We start from the raw sequence: 18,647 nt of genomic DNA, 5'->3' as shown, positions 1-18,647 counted from the left end.
GCTTGTCTAAGTGTCTGGTTTCTTGGCAGTGGTGCCTTTTTCTGAACTGCTTAATCCCTCCTGGCATGGCACTTGAAGAGCAGTTTCTTTCCAAGGTGTCTTTGGGTGAGAGACCAGCTGTGCTTGTACATTGTAGTCATTGTTTGTTTTTATACAAAGAAAAACCACTTGCAACACTTTTATACAAAAAAAATCTTCCTGGATTAACGTTCAGCAAGATTTTTGTTGCCCAAGAAGGTACTGAAATTCTGCTTGGTCCATATTGGTGAATATCTCAGAGATGTTTGGTTTTTATCTGGTAGCAATGTGATATGGTAGGGGAAGCTGGGAGTCTGACAAGTCTGGCATTGTCCAGGGAAGATCCTTCGTATGTGGCAGCTTTTTGTGTGAGCTTCTCACTCAGTGCCTTTTTATGTTGATAGATCTGCAGAGAACAGAATAATGATGCATAAAGTCTACATATTTTTGATCTTCATGGTATTGATTCTGCCTTCCCTTGGTCTGACCAGGTAAAGAATTATAGTTTAATGAGATAATGGCTGAGTACTTTTATAATGAGATATTTTACTTTTCTTTTCTAGTTGTGGGGTATAGCCAATGTACCCCCACTCCCTTCAGTGTGTGTGTTATCATTACACATTAGGTTTCAATATTCATCTTACATCTGGGATCCTCAGAGCCCTTAAAAGTTTCCAAAGCCTGGCTTTTCTTTTAATAAAGAGATTTAAGACCTTGTAAGAACAATGGCTAATTTAAAATTTCCCATACTCACCATTATAGCTGAGAGCCAAATTTCCTGACTGTGTCTTATACTTCAGTTGGAGTTGTCCTTTTTTTCCCACCTTTACAGTTTTTGTCTGTTTCCCTGGATGACATGTATTTGTCCTATCTAAAAATTAATAATAAAACTTTACTATGAGGCAGATATTTTTGTTCTATTTAATTTTGTACCTTTTTTCTTATTTCTAGCTATCATTAACTGTGATAAAGCTGAAGTAGTGTTTAGATTACTTGCTTAAATTCTTTCTATGCTATACTAAATTCTTTCTATACTATCTTGACTTAAGCTGCTTAAAAAGAGAAGCATTTTTAAACAGAACTGAGGTGTGGGAGACTGAATTACATTCACCTTCTTTCTTTCAGTCTGGATTTTTTTTTCCGCTGGCTCTTTGACAGAGAATCCTCTGATTCTGCAGTTAGGCTGGAGTAAGTATCAGTAAATAATTTTCTCTCTTTGCTATTCCTTTGTAAAGAAATACTTAGGGCTTAAGATTTTTTTTTTTTTTTTTTTGCTGTTTAATGTCCTTGGTTAGTGTTTATTAAAATTTGCTCAGGGTTGCTACTTTGGGATGATGTTGAGCTTCTGAATAAGGGGAGGAGACAATAAGATTGGACATTAGAAAAAATTTCTTCACAGAAAGGATGATAAGATATTGGAATTGGATGAGGATTGTTGTATATCTTTGACAAGGGATCTTCTCAAGGATTACAGTGAGACCAAAGATCTGCAGCAGTTCTCTTTCTGAAAAATATATGTTTTTACACACATTACATTGCAAATTTGCAGATATTGGTTATTTTAAGTTCCTGTGCCTGGAGGAAAGAATAGAATGCAATTATTAGGATATAGATTTCCAAATGCAGTTTCAAAATTGGTAACAGGAAGACAATTAGGAGTTACTAAATTAGGAGAGATGATTATTCTATTGCAGTCTTATCTCCTCTTGTGTCAGGTTGCTGTTGCAAACATCAGATGATGCTCTTGTCTGCTCTCAGCCACCCATCAGGCTGCTGCATCTTTTTGTGAGCAGATTATTCCTCATCTGAACTGCAACTCAGCCAGGCTCTCACATCCTCCCCTGGCTGCATTTGTAGTGTGTAGTGTGCATTGTGCAGTGTTGTTTTACAGCAACAAAGTTATCGCAAGTTCTGCTGGCCACTTCCTAACCTACATAGTGCTTATCCTTACCATAAGAGATTTCCAAAGGCAATAGGGATACATTGTACACCTCCAGTGTTTGCTTGCCTTCCTCCCAGCCAGTGTCTGGTGTGTTTCCTGGCAGATGTGTTTTCCTGCCTGACCAGGGAGCCTTCTTTGTGAACTATGTGATTGCCTCAGCCTTCGTGGGCAATGGGATGGAGCTGCTGCGCCTGCCGGGGCTCATCCTCTACACCATTCGCATGATCATGGCCAAGTCCACAGCAGAGAGGAAAAACATCAAACAGGTACTGGAGCCCCTCCTGAGCAGGAGGCATTTCAGTGGCTGATCCTAGTCAGAAACAGTGGCAGCACCCATCCTTCATACCATTAACTATCATCTCCTGACTTGTTTTTTGTTTTTTTTAGCCTTTGTTTCGCTTGTCCGCGGCAGGTTCATATTCCCTTCATTCACAGCACAGATAGCAGGGAGGGATTTATTCCAGTCAGAGATGGTCAAAAATCAAAATCCAGGCTCTGAGTTTCAGGTATCAATCTCTTCATAGCTCTAAGTCAGAGTTTTATGATTTGGATTTTATAGAATAGTTTTGATTTTATCTTATAGTGTGAACTTCAGGGGGATTTTTTGTTTAAAACTGCCCAGAGTTAGTTTCTTCTGTCAGCCATCAGGTGTGTACAACTTGCTTTAAACTGAACCTAGCAAAATATATATTTTTGCCTATATTCCATTTTAAGAGGTGGAATTTCACTTCCAGGTGAAGTGTCATCCTATAACTTGAAATTCCAGGTGTTACAATGGGAACTTAAGCCTGTATGTAGCTACCACAGTAAGATGAAGGTTCTGAGTCTGGCACAATTATTTTCTGCCTTGTGATTTTAAGGAGCTGCTTCTTGTAGATGCAGATTCTCTGAGAAATTACTTTAAGGCTAAGAAAGAAACAACATCTTTTCTGTATGTCCAGGTAATAAAAACACAAAATACTTCCTCTAATTATATAATTTCTGCCTCTTAGGGAAATAACTGATCTCTCAGAACGAATAAGATAAGGTGAATTGTTGCTTTAGGGAATCTATTCTTAACTCCTGACACGTTGATGGATGACTTGAGAGTTTTGGGTGTTTTGTTTTTGTTCCTAGCAACAGGCATTTGAATATGAATTTGGAGCAATGTATGCCTGGATGCTGTGTGTGTTCACTGTCATCATGGCCTACAGCATCACATGTCCCATCATTGTCCCTTTTGGTGAGTTTTCCAGTGGGCACTGTGGGAGTGACATGGGGCATGTGGGAAGTTTGGAAGGCTCAGCTCTGTGTTCTTATTCCCATTCAAATGCTGATAATCCTTAGGACTTGGATCCAGTTTCCTTCCCTTCTTGTGGAAGAACAGTGAAAAAGATGATGAATTACTTAGCTCCTGTACTGCCTTTAGAAGTTGAAAATACATTTAATATCTATTAGATGTTTATTTTATTTCTCAAACTTGAGTGTACTGGCTTTTGTAGTTAGGGGTTTAGTTCAGACATAAGTAGTACTAAATAATTTTATATAGTTGGTACTTTCATTTTCTAATCCGAAACTTTACAGAGCTAGATACAAGATAATTATCTAAATTAGATATTGTTCAGAACTGGTTTAATCAACAACCTTATTATTGGGAGAATGTGGCCAATTTTTCTGTAACAATGTAATTGATATTTACTTACATTCCATTTTGTGTGCAGTTGTAAATATCTGAATGTGCCACTGCATCCCAGAGCTGCTGCAATTCATAGCTGCCACAGCAGTTGCTGTTTGTTTGGATAAGGAATAGCTGACTTGAAATCCAGTCATCAATCTGGTGAGGGCTGAGAGGGAGATGTTGAGCCACTGTCATGCCTTCCTTACCAGCAACAGTGCAAGGGGAGCTGGGAAGTCTTCCCTACTGGCCTGGCCTCATGTGGCAGCACCTGGAAGGAGCTCTGGGCTCTCCCTGAGGGCACAAGAGGCACCACAGAGACAGAGAAGTGTGAGGAGAGGGGAGGGATGGAGACACAACTAGCTCAGCTCCTAAGCTTTAGGAGCAGGTGCTGTCCTGCAGCTGTACCCCCCTCATGTCTGGGCTGATCCACTCACTTGGTTAGTGCAGATCCCTTCACAGTTGCTGCTTTTTATCAAACCTCCAACAGCCTCTGCTTGGCTCTGCTGTTTCCCCTGCCAGGTTTGATCTACATCCTCCTGAAGCACATGGTGGACCGTCACAACCTCTACTATGCCTATCTCCCTGCCAAGCTGGAGAAGAAGATGCACTTTGCAGCTGTCAATCAGGCCCTGGCAGCTCCCATCCTCTGCCTTTTCTGGCTCTATTTTTACTCATTTGTGAGGCTGGGTAAGTGCGGTGGTGTCTGAGGGTCCCCAGGATGAGGGAAGAGATGAGAATCTTGACTCCATGTTTCAGAAGGCTGATTTATTATTTTATGATATATATTATATTAAAAGAAAATTATATACTAAAACTATACTAAAGAAAGGAGCCATCAGGCTAGAAAAGAAAGGAATGAATAATAAAATCTTGTGACTGCTTACAGCCTCGACACAGCTGGCTGTCATTGGTCATCAACTAAAAAAAATTCACATGGTGGGTAAACAATTCTCCAAATCACATTCCAAAGCAGCAAAACATGGAGAAGCTGAAGCTTCCCAGCTTCTCAGGAGAAAAGATCCTGAGGATCTTTTCAGAAAATGTCTGTGACAGGTGAGTATGACCTGTTTCCACCTGGAAGCTGCTCCCAGCTCTCTTGCCACCATCCCTGAATTAGATGGGAGCTCTCATAAGGCTCTCATAAGGCTTTGTGGACTTTTCTATTTCCTTCCCTAAAGGGGGAGTCATGATGGTTTTCTGAGGCACTGAACTACACAAGATTTGCACAAGAGCCTTTGATGGAGATGGCTGATATATTAAACTGTTAGCATGAGGCTCTGTGTTCCTTCATTCACAGGAGATCTTGTATTCCTTAAATCAGTATTCCTTAAAAGATCACATATTCCTTAAATCGGTACACCTGGAATTGGCCAGTTGGGCTGTGAAGTGACAGACAGTAAAAATCATTACATAGAACAAAAATCTACTCAGAATTAGCTCTATAGTGAGATGATCACTGGCTTCACTACCTGCATTTGTGCAGCCTGGGCATAAGTTTAATTTGCCTAGCTTGTACAGCCATCTCTTAGGAAAAAATGCTAAAATGTTGGCTAATGCTAGTCCTTGTGTGTTCTACATCATCCATCATATTTTACAAGAAAGACTGCAGTGAGATGGTGACTCTCTTCACACTGGAGTTTCAAATCTCATGTTTTATATGTAATTTATCTTTAAAATACAAACATTCTGTGTTTTGCTTGTACTTGGCAATGATTGTATTGGCTGTGCTGTACCAACAGCTTTGAGGTCAGAAAAAGATGGGCAACAGCTTATGGGTTTTTATCCATGATACAGGAGAAAGCATTTGGTATGGAACAGGGATGTCAGTGGTGCTGCAAGGGTTGTGTTCCCCTTCTTTAGAAGGAAACTCCTGATAGCTGACTGCATTGTGCCCTCATGAGAAATGATTACATCTGCATTGTGGTTTTTAGCATTTCTGACCACCAGTTTGTGACTAGCAGTCAGAAAGGCATTGCTGGCAGGCTGTCATCCAACTTTAGGGAGATGGAAAACTCCCTGTGCATGCTCCCTGTGCATTGCTCCAAGAGGCACTTGGAGCAATTACTTCAGGCTGTCATTGGACTTGAATAGATGTTCCTGCATTACTTGTATGTTTGAGAGCTTGTTTTTCCCCTTGTTTTGAGAGCTGCTTTTGCAACCAGGAAGACCAATAAATCTGGTCTTCTAAATTACCAGGAGAATTTCTTGAGCATGCTTTAGAAAAATCAACTCCAAGCACTCAGCATCTGATACACCTCTTTAATTGTTAGGAAGGAAATCCTGGTGAAGTAAAAATTAAATCTTTATTATAATGTTTTCTAGTTCTGCATGGTAAAACCATCATTTGTTAGGGACCTTAATAATGGAAAACACAGGCTGGATTAGCATGTTTGGCTTGATCAGTGTAGAGGATCCTGTTTACAGGATGTTGTTCTGTGGTTTGTCAGTGCACAGGGCAGTCTGAGAGGTAGGAATTTGATACTTTGATTTCTTTGCCATTGATTTCATTGGTGCTTCTTGTGCCAAAAAGAAGGAAGAAAGGATAAGAGAGCCCTGCTTCCTTATCTGCAAAATAGATCAATGTATGGTGTAAAGCTTGATTGCTTGATCATTGACTTTTGTGGTTGGCTTGATATGGGTGTTTCAGTCTGGTTGCAGAGTCCAGTGACAATACTCTGGTTTCTCACTCCTCAAATAATAATGTAAGGCTGGAAAAACCTCTCCCCCCATTCTCAGTCAGGATCAAAAACCCCCTGACTGCACACAGAAGGTGAGAGGCTGTACTCAGTTTTTTCCTTCTCAGTGCCTATATTCTTTCTCAGCTTTTACTCCATCCATCCATCCATCCATCCATCCATCCATCCATCCATCCATCCATCCATCCATCCATCCATCCATCCATCCATCCATCCATCCATCCATCCATCCATCCATCCATCCATCCATCCATCCATCCATCCATCCATCACCACTGTGCCTCTCACCACAGAGGAGGTGAGGTCCTCTCTGCAGTTCAAGCCCCATCTCCTGGCACAGTCACTTGAATCCCTATAAAAACAACCTCCCCTGAAGGACATTCCACAATACCCCAGGGACGTTTTTTCACTTCCTTTTTTTTTGGTTTGAACAATGATATGTTCATAGGGCCTTTTTGGTTCTGTTTTTTGCATGTGTGTGGTGGTTTTCCCCTTGTGAACAGATCTGTTCAGGGCTTCTATAACCTGCTAAAGTGTAAAACTTGTCTATTCTGTGCCACTGCATATACTGGGGTTACCACAAAAATGTCTGAGAGTTGGTGTTGCCTCTTTTGTCTGAAGAAGCTTGGAAACAGTTAGGGCTTGCAGTGATGTTTACTTTTTCCTAATATTCCATTCAAGTCATCTTTACTGCAAAATGAGATTAATTTCTTTAGAATATTTCCCTAGTGACTCTGGAAAATAAGAAGTCACTGTAACCTTTAATACTTTTTCCATGCTAGGCACCCATGTCCTTTCCTATAGTTTATTACACTTTCCCTGAATTAAAACTTCCCTATCAGTCTAGTTCATATTTACTGTTCCTTCTCTTGATCTTTTTCCTTGGATTCTTCCCAGTTCTGCTAATATTTTATTGTAGACAAGACTATCCAGCACTGAATTCTTTTGTATAGTTGCCACTTGTCTTTTTTTTCATTTTCCTCTCTTCCCATGTTCTTTGACACCATCCCACCATTGACTGCTTTCCAGCAGTTGTCTGCTGCAGTGTTATTGTTATCCCTCATATCTACATTTATTTTTCCTTCCAAATTGTGCTTACTTCCTGTTTTCTACATACAGTTTTATCTTGCTGTTGTTTTTCTTTTGTTTGTTTTGATCCTTTAAAGCAAGAGGGATGGTTTTATGCACCAAGACCATTTTGATTCTTCTCTTGCCCCACCTCCATCCCTTTGAGCTGATGGCAAACCATCCAGTTTGGTGCCATCATCATAATTAATCTATACAATTAATATATTTCAGAGATTATTAATGAAAATACTTAAGAAGTGGGTCCAGAATGGATGAATGAGGGAGAAGAATTACTCTGAGTCTTGTCTATCATTTAGGTATTACAGCAACATTTCTTGGCCCCTAGGAAAAGTGGGAAAACTTAGGGTATAATGACATTCTCTTGTTTGTGGCTGGAAGTGGGCTGCCCATTCCTCTAAGAAAAAAAATCCATGAAGCTTCTGAAAATGAGGAAGATAAATAAAGGCTTCTTTTGGTTTTGTTGGGTTTTTCTACTATGTGTTTTTTTCATTGCATTCTTTGGATTTTTTCTAGGTTTTAAAGCACCTACAACAATGTTTACCTTGCTGGTTGTCAACATCACTATTGTTATTTGCTTGGCTTACACTTGTTTTGGCTGTTTCAAGTACCTGAGCCCACTGAATTATAGGGTAAGTGATGGATACCTGTCCTTTCAGCACCTCCCTGTGTGCCTGATGGTGCACCAGCTGTTCCTGGTGGGTTGTCCCTCCCTTCCTGCTGAGAGCCTGTAGTACAGGTGGGCTGCTTGGCAGAGTGGGAAATCTGTGTCTGCAGGAACTGAATCTGAGAGAAAAGAGCAGTATGGGAAAAATATCCTGGGCTGCATCCCCAGCAGTGTGGGGAGGTTGAGGGAGGGGATTCTGCCCCTCTGCAGGGCTGCATCCAACTCTGGGGTTCCAGCACAAGGAAGGGCAGGGACCTCTTGGAGCAAATCCAGAGGATACAACCAAGATGACCAGAGGGATGGAGCACCTCTGCTATGAGGCCAGGCTGAGAGAATTGGGGGTGTTCAGCCTGGGCTGACCTAATTGCAGCCTTCCAAAAAAAGGCTTTCCTTCCAGGGAGGCTACAAAAAAAGGTGGAGAGAGACTTTTTACAAGAGCAAGTAGTGAGAGGAAAAGAGGGAATGGCTTTAAGCTGACAGTAGGTTTAGATCAGGTAATGGTAAGAAATTCTTTGCTGTGAGGTTGCTGAGGCACTAGCACAGGCTGCTCAGTGATGTTGTGGATGCCCCATCCCTAAAAGTGCTCAAGGCCAGGGTGGATGGAATGTGGAGCAACCTGGTCTGGTGGAAGGTGTTTTTGCCCATGGCAGGGGCTTGGAGCTCAATGATCTCTAAGGTCCCTTCTAAGCCAAACCTTTCTATGATTCTGTGTAGAAAGACTGGTGCAGAGAGTGCCAGAACTGCACTGAGATCTGTCTGTGCAGGTTTTGGGTGCTCATGATGTGTGTGTTGTTTTCACTCACCAGTTTGATGTTGTCTCTCTCTCTTTCCCCACCTGTTGCTGGTTACAGATTGAAGACACACAAGGTGAAAGAGGAAAAGACACAGATGTACCAACAGTCCCAACATCTTCTGTAAGAAGCTAAGAGTTACTAATACTCCCTTACTTTTCCTAGCAAAGCCTAATTTCTCACCCTGCTTACCAAAGAGCTTGTGTAGCACATATTATCTGCATGGACTGTGGGATTTGCCACATGTGGGACCAGAGAGCTCTGCAGCTGGGCTCCTTGATGCTCCCGGGTGGTGTTCCAGAAGCACCTTTGGTTTTAGGAGCAGCTGAGACGCACTGCTTCCAGCAGCTCTGTGTGCTGTGTTCTGTGCCCTGCCCCAGACAGAGCCTCACATCTGGGCAGCTGCCAAATGCAGTTCTGAATGTTGTGACAGGTCTTGCTAGCCTTGTCACTAAGAAGGACCTAGGACTGAGGTAGGAGGAAAGTGCCACAGACAAGAAGTGCAGGGCAGTGTTGCACCAGGAAGTCTCCAGCAGGGTGCAAAAGGCCTGAGGTGTTAAAGTGAAGAATGGGAAAAGAATGAAAAGAAGAGTGGCAAGGGGAAAGTTCTCCTGGGTAGGAGAAGCTTTTGGCCCTCTGTTTCCTTGCTTGTTGTTAAACTGTTATTTCCTGACTTTGACCTTTTCTAGCATGTCTGTAAAGCAGCAACACCTTGAGATTGAAGGAGATTTTGTGCCATAAATGTGTGCAGATGTTCAGAGTCTTTCAGGACTGCCTCCAGCTATCCCATGTCACAGCACTGTGTTTGAGAGACCACTAAAAGCCCTCACTTGTGATTTCAGATGTACGTCCCGCAGGTTCTGCGTGCCCACCCCACCGAAAGGACCGTGCTGGCCCCCGCGGAGCAGCAGTCCTACGGCACCATGGACAACACCTCATCCCAGGCAGAAGGGATCAGAAACTACAGCACAGGACCTGCCGTGGTGGAGCAGGCACCGGGAGCGTCGCTCTGAGCTGTGTTGTGAGCACGAACACAAGGTGGAGCACTTGGCCCAGGTTTAGCTGAACTAGTTCCCTGCCTCCTCCTCAGTATTCGGCGTTATTTATGTATTCCTGCCTGCAGAAAAGGTACAGAAATAATTCATTGTGTGGTCTGCAGCTGTGCTGGGAGATTAAAAAGCAGATGCCTTGGGACTGATTGTTTTCCAGGCTGTCTACACACGTTGTGAAACAAATAAGTTGAACGTGGAGATGCTGATCCTCAGGGATTTCACTTCTGCTAGCTCACCACTTGCCTTATGAAGATAACTTATGCTGCATATAGATAACTGGTCACCAAAGCCAATGCAGCTATTAGAGCTGTCATTTATTTATTCAAATAATTCTTCCCTTTTTAAAAAAAACCCCAAATTTATTATTTATAAACCTCTTGGGATGTGTTAAATCCTGAGACAATGCCACTTTTGATGAAAATACTGTTTGTGTGGGTGCTGAGAATGGTGTGTGGGAGTCTCTCCTCTTTTCACCCAAAGTAGTCAGCATAGTTTTGATCATGTTATTTTTTTTTCCTTGAAAGAGATGAGGGAATAACTGTGCACTTGGGTACTAAAAGTACCAAAGCAAAAAGACTGGTGTAAAGAAGGGAGTGATTTATCTGATACTGTTTTTATATATTTTTGGAGGGCATTTAGGTTCTTAGTTTTTGTTCACTATTTTTAAGGGCTTCCACAATGAAAGCTCACCTGCCAACAGTAAAGGATGTAAACATTTTATCTCTTTTAGTCTTGGGTTAAAATGACAGATCTCTGGGTTTTCTCTATAGTGCCAAATATATGAGTTGTAAGATACTAAGTTTTAAATTATGTAGTAGGTGCTAATCTATTCTGAAGTGCAATGTGTCAAAGTGTAACTAATAATCACGGAGCAATAAAACACTGAGTTTAGAAAAAATTCAGGCTGATTTGATTTATTTATTCTTTTCTCTGTGTGTTGAAAGAGTCCTTTTTCTGGCTGCCTCACAGCATGGTCATGAACTCTTCTTAGGAGCACTGCCACAAGCCTTAGGATGACAGAATGTCCCATGAGGAATTTGAATACTTTTGGATTTCTCTAGGGGATGAATCTTGGTGACCTATGGGTAGGAGAAGTTTTTGGCCCTCTGTTTCCTTGCTTGTTGTTAAACTGTAATTTCCTGACTTTGACCTTTTCTAGCATGTCTGTAAAGCAGCAACATCTTGAGATTGAAGGAGATTTTTGTGCCATAAATGTGTGCAGATGTTCAGTGTCTTGCAGGACTGCCTCCAGCTTCCCAAGAACAGCCCTCAGACAAGTGCTGAGCATGAGATCTGCCTGCTGCAAGAAGGATCCTGTGGAGCTCTGAGCCCTCTGATTACAAACCCATCCTGTTAGCTGAAGATGCACCTCCTGGTTCTTCTAAAGCAGGTGAGGAGCTTTGGCTACCGAGGGGGACATGAATTTATCAGACCATTTTATACTCTCACTTCAGTGGTGCAGTTTAGTCAGGGGTTTGTGCATGTGTGTGTGCATTTTGATTTTTAGCAATCATGGCATTATGAGGTTTTGCATACCTTGTGCACACACTGCCATTCCAGGTTGGTGTTCAAATCAAGAGGCAAAAAAACCCAACAGACTCCAATTTTTTACTCATCTGTGAGTGTTTCACACAGATGTGAGGTCACAGGGAGGAGGCAGCTTGTTGTGTTAATCAGATCAGAAGCCTGTGATTGTTCTGACTTGTTTCTAGCTGCACTTCCCCATCTCACCCCGGTGTCTGCAGCAGCAGTGGGTGCTTATGTGTGTGCTCATTGAAGAATCAAATAAATCATTCATCTACCACACTTGACCTGTTTACTGTGCTGGTGCTGTGCTGGTTCTATGCTCTGTGATATAACTCACTTTTTTCAACAGATGACTTTTGATACTCACTGTGAGGTTCTATGTGTCATATTGAGGACAAAACCTCCTTTAACGATTTGATTTCCTTTTTGTGCCTGGGAGGTTGCTGAGCCTTGGTGGTGACACTCCTTGTGGCTGGCACCAGTTCAGCACAGGCAGGGCCATCTCTCCTGTGAACTTGAATAAACTCACCTCCAGCCATGCTAAGGTGCTTCAGATATAGAATATGGAAAGTTACATCTTGCTAAAGAGTCTTTGTTGGCATTTGAGGAACCAGTTCATGTGTCAAGGGTTCCATCTTGTTATCACAGTGATAAAACAGTGCTCCTCCTTAGAAAGATCCATACCTGGAGCCCCACTTCATTGTATTCCAAAGAGATGTAAAAGACAAGGTCCCCAAACACTACAAAAACATGTCCCATGTAGAGGATGTGTTGGTCAGAGGTTTGTGCCTAGCTGAAGGACTACAGAGCCTGAAGAGAAGAGATGGAAAGCAACCAGCCCCTACTCTAGGACTTCAGTTTCTCAGCTGCTTCATTTTTCTGGGTACTCCTTCCCTTCTCTGCTGTCTGTCACTGACAGAACAGGGAAAAATGATCCCTAAGAGATTCCTAGCTTCTTCTACAGGTTTTACAACAAAGCATTTTTCATAGTGAAAACTGCAGTAGTATTTGAAAAATATTTGAAAAGTACACTACTATTTTCTGATAGGGAAATCACCTGCATATTTCACTTATTGTGTAGCAGCCATTCCTGTTTGCTACTGTGCTCTGTTGCAGTTAAACTCATAGAAATGTCTATGGTATTAGGAGAGGCACCAGTTGGATCACCTATTAATAAATTATCACAAGAGCTGTGCACAGCAACACACAAATTATAGGCTGGTTTAGCATCTTGGCTGTGCTATGCTTGCTTCATTATTATCTTTTGGGTCCCTTTCTGAGAGCTGAAAGTAATTAGGAAACTGCCCTGGCTCTGCTTGATTCCTTCTTGCTGGTGGATATCTGCAGGGGAATAAAATTAGATCAGCAGGAGAAACTCCTTGCATTCCTGACGGAGCCTTAGAGAAAAGCTGAGGCATGGAAGCCTCAACAAATGTGGATATTGGCTGCACTGTATTTGAAATTCGTATTTAAAGCCATGGCACATTCTTCACTGTTCTTTTTATAAACCTTTTGGCAGGCAGCCTAAGCAAATGGCCCAGCTGGAGTTGCTGACTGTGGCTCCCAGAAGCTCCCATATTTGTTGGGATCCAGCTCCTGCTGCTCGCCTCGCATTGCTCAGTTGGAGCAGCGCCTCCCCCACGCTGAGACTGAGGCCGAGTCCTTCCCGACATTCCAGCAGCGCTCCCGGGGGCAGGAATCCCGGGCAAGATGACACTCTCCCCCCACAGGAGGAATCCTGGACAAACTGACGCTCTCCCCCTACAGGAGGAATCCTGGACAAACTGACACTCTCCCTGCACAGGAGGAATCCTGGACAAACTGACACTCTCCCCCTACAGGAGGAATCCTGGACAAACTGACACTCTCCCTGCACAGGAGGAATCCTGGACAAACTGACACTCTCCCCCTACAGGAGGAATCCTGGACAAACTGACACTCTCCCTGCACAGGAGGAATCCTGGACAAACTGACACTCTCCCCCTACAGGAGGAATCCTGGACAAACTGACACCTCCCCCTACAGGAGGAATCCTGGACAAACTGACACTCTCCCTGCACAGGTGGAAGCCCCAGAGCTCGGTCTGTGATGGGATTCTCTGTGATACAGCTGACAGGGCAGCCTGTGACACTTTGAAGGATGAAGCTCATTTGATGCTGTACCACAGAGTACACTTCTGCAAAGACTTCAGGGCAGATGAATTTCTTCCAGAGTGAGGAAAATGGTCCATGGTTTGCTGAGGCTCAGAAGCCTTGGCTTGCTTGGATACCCAGAGCTCTGTGCCAGGATTCTGCGTGCCAGGCCCATCTGGCTCACCTCCAACCCTCTTACAACACATCCTCAACACCCAAATCATTGCAATTTCTCATTTGCATGAGGTGCACACGTTTGTGCTTTGTTCTCCTCTGGGCTTTTCCCATATCCTGAGCCAAAAGCAGATCTTTGTGCTGGCTAAGTTTCCAAGTGCTCCAGTGTAGCAGTAGGCCATGTTCTTTCTGTCTTTTTGCAGAGGTCCAGTTCCCAGCTCTGCTTGCCCACACATGCTGGCAGCACAACTGAAGCTTTCTTGTGTCTGTTTTACAGATAATCTGGTTATGAGTGGTTTGGAAGCATTTTGCTTTTGGAAGCCTTCTCTTCAAGAGGAGAAGGCTTCAAATCTGCTGCTTCTTCATCCCAGAAGCAGCAGACCACAGAGTTTTCACCTGGCTTTTAGCAAAAAGTGAAGTGAGAGGCAGAAGATTTGGAGAAAAGGGAGCTTTATCCCAAATCTATTGACTAAAAAGAAAATACACCCTTTATTGTCTCCAAACTGCAACAATATAAGGAAATGCACACTTTTAATTCCAAATGATGGCCAGGGTCACATGTCTAATCTGAAAGTGGTCTCATAAATTCCTTCTCTGTCACATCTAGACAAAACTTCTTGAAGGATTCTGCTTGTCACCTGTCTGTAACAGCTGCAAGTGCCTGTTCCAGATATTTCAGAAGTACAGAAGTTGTTTTTTCTTTCTGAGGACAGCTGTCTGAAGGATAAAAACAGAAAGGAAACAACTAAAACTGGAGAGGCTGAAGATTGTGTCATTATAATGGAGCATTCTTCTCTATAATTTTTTGGTTCTTGGGTGAAGTCCTGGCATTTGCTCTGTGTCCCACATCCTGTTGGTTAGAATGGAGCATCTCAGCTGCAGCCAATACAACTTCAAGTGGAAAGAGGTGGGGCTGTAAATAGCCAAGAAGGAAAGAGGGAAATTTTTGTATTTGCTCCCAGACTCAGTGGTTAACTAAGTGCTGGTTAATAATTAATGAAAGCACTCTTCTCAAAAGTGATGTTTAAAATAGAACTCTAGAAGTCCAATGTATGGTAGGTCATAAGATGCTCCTAAATAAAACAGGAGCCAGATTTTGTTGCTGTCTCATCATTGCTGTTGTGTGGTTGTGAACCTCCCAAAAGGGTGAAAGTTTGTGAGAGAAGTTAGGGGCTGGTTTTGAAAGGTACCTATCTGTTGTGCTTCTTAGATGTTCATTCAATTTTTTTTTTATTGCTGTACAGGAGAAAGACTGAGAGCTGAGGAAATATAAGAGATATGTATTTTTGTACACAGCTGGCCTTCCTTCTGTATGGAAAATCTTTCATGCATTTGCTGCTGGTTTATGCTTGGATTTTCAGACTGATTTGGCTTTTTTATAGCCTGCTCTCCTGAAATGTAAAGCACTAAGTTGCTTCTTTCAAGTGAAGATGTTCCATGTCAAAACATATTTGGAATTCTAAATAGGTTTTTTTTCCCTAAGGCAAATTATCAGTATTTTTCCCCTCCATCTACAGAGACAGAGAAATAAAACCAGCAGCTCTCCCCACAGATGAAACTGGAAAAAAGTGATTTAAAGAATTGCTAAGTACCATAATTTGGTTGCAGGCATTGAAATTCTTTATGATAGAATTCTAGATTTAGAGAATGAAGTAGGGTTATCTTGTTCTTTCATATTTTAAATCTGTAACTTCAAAAATGTTCCTGAAATAGGAAAAAATAATTCCCTTTTGAGATGGGGAATCAGAATCTGCTGGGAAGAAAAGGGCAAAAATTGAGAAATAAATCAATTGTGCACCTTTAAGAGGAATCATTTAAGTTATTTATCTTTAAAGAGTGATGAAATTAGGAGAATGACATCATCTGTGTTCTGCACTGTGTTCTTCTGCGCAGTTTGTGTGAGATATTGCTTAAACCCTCTTTGCCTCTGGTTTCTCTGAAGTATTAATAATTCCCTTCTGATCAGTGCAAAAAGCTTTATAAGCCACAAAAGACTTGGGGTGATAAAAAAATTTCCACTGAGACAAAAATGCAGGGCTGGACCTCAGCTCCCTTAAGCCTGTACAAGAATTCCTAGAACTCATGGGGTACAAATGTGTTGGCACACAAAACCACCCAACAATGCAGCCTTGGCTGAAAAAGAGCTAAAAAGCCCTTGGTTCTTTGGATGCTTGGGAGTTTATCCCTTGGTGTTTCTGCTCACCTCTCTTCCCTGTGCTGCACTCCCTCTGATCAGTTTGTGGTTTGAACTACTGCTGCAAAGGATTATCTTTCATTTAAAAGGTGATGAAACTCATCATTTCCATCTCTTTTATTGCTCATCATATCCTCAAAACTGCAGACATTCAGTTATTAAACACAGGGAGGGCACCATCATCCTCAGCATCTTTCAACCCAGCCAGGAAGGGATTTGGAAGCCTGAGCTCTGGAGCACACCTGGCCAGGGGAAGGAGCTGTCACCACTCAGCACAGACCTGTTTATAAATATCTGCTCTCCAGAAGACAGCTGACAATTGTAATGGGGCTAATTCTTCCAGCAGCACTGGCATAACACCATCAGGGCTGTCTGGCACTGCACAGGGTATTTCTTCCATGAAAGAAAACTAATCCTGAGCAAGACACTTTTAGTGTGACTTATGTTCCTTGAAGTGCTATTACAGCAAGTAAAACAAGCAGCATCATTTCTCAGTGGTTTAAAATAAGCTACACTGAAATCAATATGGATTTATTCCTTGTCTCTTTCTACAGCACCAGGAGGAGCTTTCCACTGCTCTTGCAGACAAAAATGTGTCTTCATTTAGTGCATATTATGTATTGCAGTTGCTGTAAAACAGAATTGTGCATTTGATTGACTGCCTTGAGCCTCAGTCCTGCCCCTGAATAATTGCAGCTGACTCAGTGGTGATGATTGGTACCCTTCAATGGATCTAGAGCTAACTGATGCTAGGCTTAACACATCCTATTTTCCATCAAATGATGGTTTCACTTCCTTTTTCTTATGAAAGTGTGATTTCTATTCATATTTTTTTTCCATTCATGAGCTGAGTAATGCCTGACACTTTTGTTTAATGTATATGAAGTCCTGTCTTGTTGTGTAAGATGTCCAAAGGCTGCATATGGTGACTTGGATTTTTCAGGACCTTATGGTTTGCAGTTTAAAAATCAGAAGTCAAATTTGGTTGTAGTGGGAGTTTGTTTATCTGGAGCTGTGTGAGAAGATTATGACCTTACTTGTATTTTTCCATACCAGAAGCAGAAACTTTTCAAAGCACTTCAGCTGGGGAGGAAGAGTACAAGTTGTTTATTTTCAGTGGCATCTCCATGGTTCCAAACCCCTTATCAAGACTCTTAATGAGCTATGACTGGATAATTAAAAAGCAGGGTTTAGGTCAGCTGCTTGTGGTTTCAGCGTGGGATAAATGCATGTTTTGGAGCAATTGAATGTGGCAGGGCTTTTAGGACAGCAGTTTCTTTGAGCAGAGACTTTGGGGCAACTTTGGACCAGAAATTGGAGCTTCATTAAGAAGTGGCGCTGGAGCAAAACAAAATGTTTGAGCATCAAAGTGCCACCATTTTCTGTGTTATGCTGAAGGCTGTAGCTACTCTTTCAGTGTCTTATCCCCAAGAAACAGCTCAACCAGCCCAAGAGCATCACATTTAACCTTTTTAGAGAAAATTCCCTGCCTGAATGGCAGGTCCTCAGCTGGCTGACATAAACAGGAACAATTGTAACAGAGCAGGGACTCATTTTGTACTGCTTATTATTATTATTGCAACAGTCTGATATGCAGCTACTTGCTAACAGAAATGTTAAAACCATTAAATGTTAAAACTGTTAAACTATTTTTGGTTACCTGTACCAAATAATTGCCTGTAGCCAGTACCAGAGAATATCAGAAGTGAATCTGGAATCACTCAAGGTGCTTGTCAAATCTGATTTCAGGTTTCTGGGGGAGTTGCTCTCTACAGGATGAGATGCAGATGCTACCATTGGCTCACAGACAGTTCTTTAGTGTTAAACCTTGCACTAGAGGTGGTGGGATTGGCTGTGTTTTGCTAAAACCAGAGGGTTATTCTGAAAAGGGAAGAGGACCCGAGGGCAGGTTTTACAGCTGCTGTATAGCTAATTTCATACTTTTTCACTTTGTCATAGCATTTCACTGCATTTTTATCTAACTTTAACTTTGGGGATGAGTAACAGCTGCTGATAGCTCTGGGCTTAAGGTTTGAGAAGTGTGACACCAAAATTCAGAACAAACTCTGCTATATATCAGGTATTCAATTATCATTTTTAAACTCCTAAAATCTAGACCTTTGAGGTCCAGCTTTGTCTCTCTTTCAGACAGTAGCTTATCAAACCCTGAAGAAAATTACCTGGTGTGCAGAGCAGGGCAGGACAGCCTTGTGCAGGAGGGTGTGCAGTGGTGCCTGTCAGAGGTGAGCCAGTTCCTCCTGAATAAGGATCTCTCTTTCACCATACTGCTCCTGAAACAAGTCTGTGAAGGATCTTCTCCACAGAGTCTATTTCAAAGGGAATGATTCTGTATTTTCTTCCAGAGTGCTCAAAACAGACTGGCATGCATCACACACCATTTTGCAAATGTGAAGACAAATTTTGACTGAAAGAAAGCATTTCCAATTAAGCATGGAATTAGTGGTCACTACTATTCTGTCTTAAGTGCAGAACAACTTGAGGATCAAATCTAGCAGGGAGAGCTGAGTGCTTCTTTGCCTTATTGTACTGGCACTCAGGTGCAGCAGGCAGAGGAAAAGGTCTCACCTCTGTTCAGAAAACTGATCCAGGCTGGTCCCTCTGCCCTCAGGACTTTCTGTCAGGGTTGGTGGTGGCTCTCAGCACTAGGATTTGAATGTGCCCAGCAGGAGAGTGCATTGCCTCCTGTGAAA

The 18,647-nt window shown here is 42.3% G+C and overlaps 1 protein-coding gene across 2 annotated transcripts in view; it reads left to right on the top strand.

The window, feature by feature from the left end:
• TMEM63A (transmembrane protein 63A) overlaps window positions 1-10,807 on the top strand; it is a 30,751-nt gene extending 19,944 nt beyond the window's left edge. For both annotated transcript variants that reach the window (XM_063152577.1, XM_063152576.1), the window contains exons 17-24: window positions 423-509; window positions 1,144-1,206; window positions 2,064-2,226; window positions 3,077-3,182; window positions 4,137-4,304; window positions 7,916-8,031; window positions 8,918-8,980; window positions 9,700-10,807. In XM_063152577.1, coding sequence (XP_063008647.1) covers window positions 423-509; window positions 1,144-1,206; window positions 2,064-2,226; window positions 3,077-3,182; window positions 4,137-4,304; window positions 7,916-8,031; window positions 8,918-8,980; window positions 9,700-9,870 — 937 coding nt within the window. In that variant the 3' untranslated portion in view covers window positions 9,871-10,807. The remainder of the gene's footprint in view (window positions 1-422; window positions 510-1,143; window positions 1,207-2,063; window positions 2,227-3,076; window positions 3,183-4,136; window positions 4,305-7,915; window positions 8,032-8,917; window positions 8,981-9,699) is intronic.
• Window positions 10,808-18,647: the final 7,840 nt, after the last annotated feature.

The sequence above is a fragment of the Melospiza melodia genome, chromosome 3 (assembly GCF_035770615.1).
Source record: "Melospiza melodia melodia isolate bMelMel2 chromosome 3, bMelMel2.pri, whole genome shotgun sequence".
NCBI lineage: Eukaryota > Metazoa > Chordata > Aves > Passeriformes > Passerellidae > Melospiza > Melospiza melodia.
This window is presented reverse-complemented; position numbering and strand designations above follow the sequence as displayed.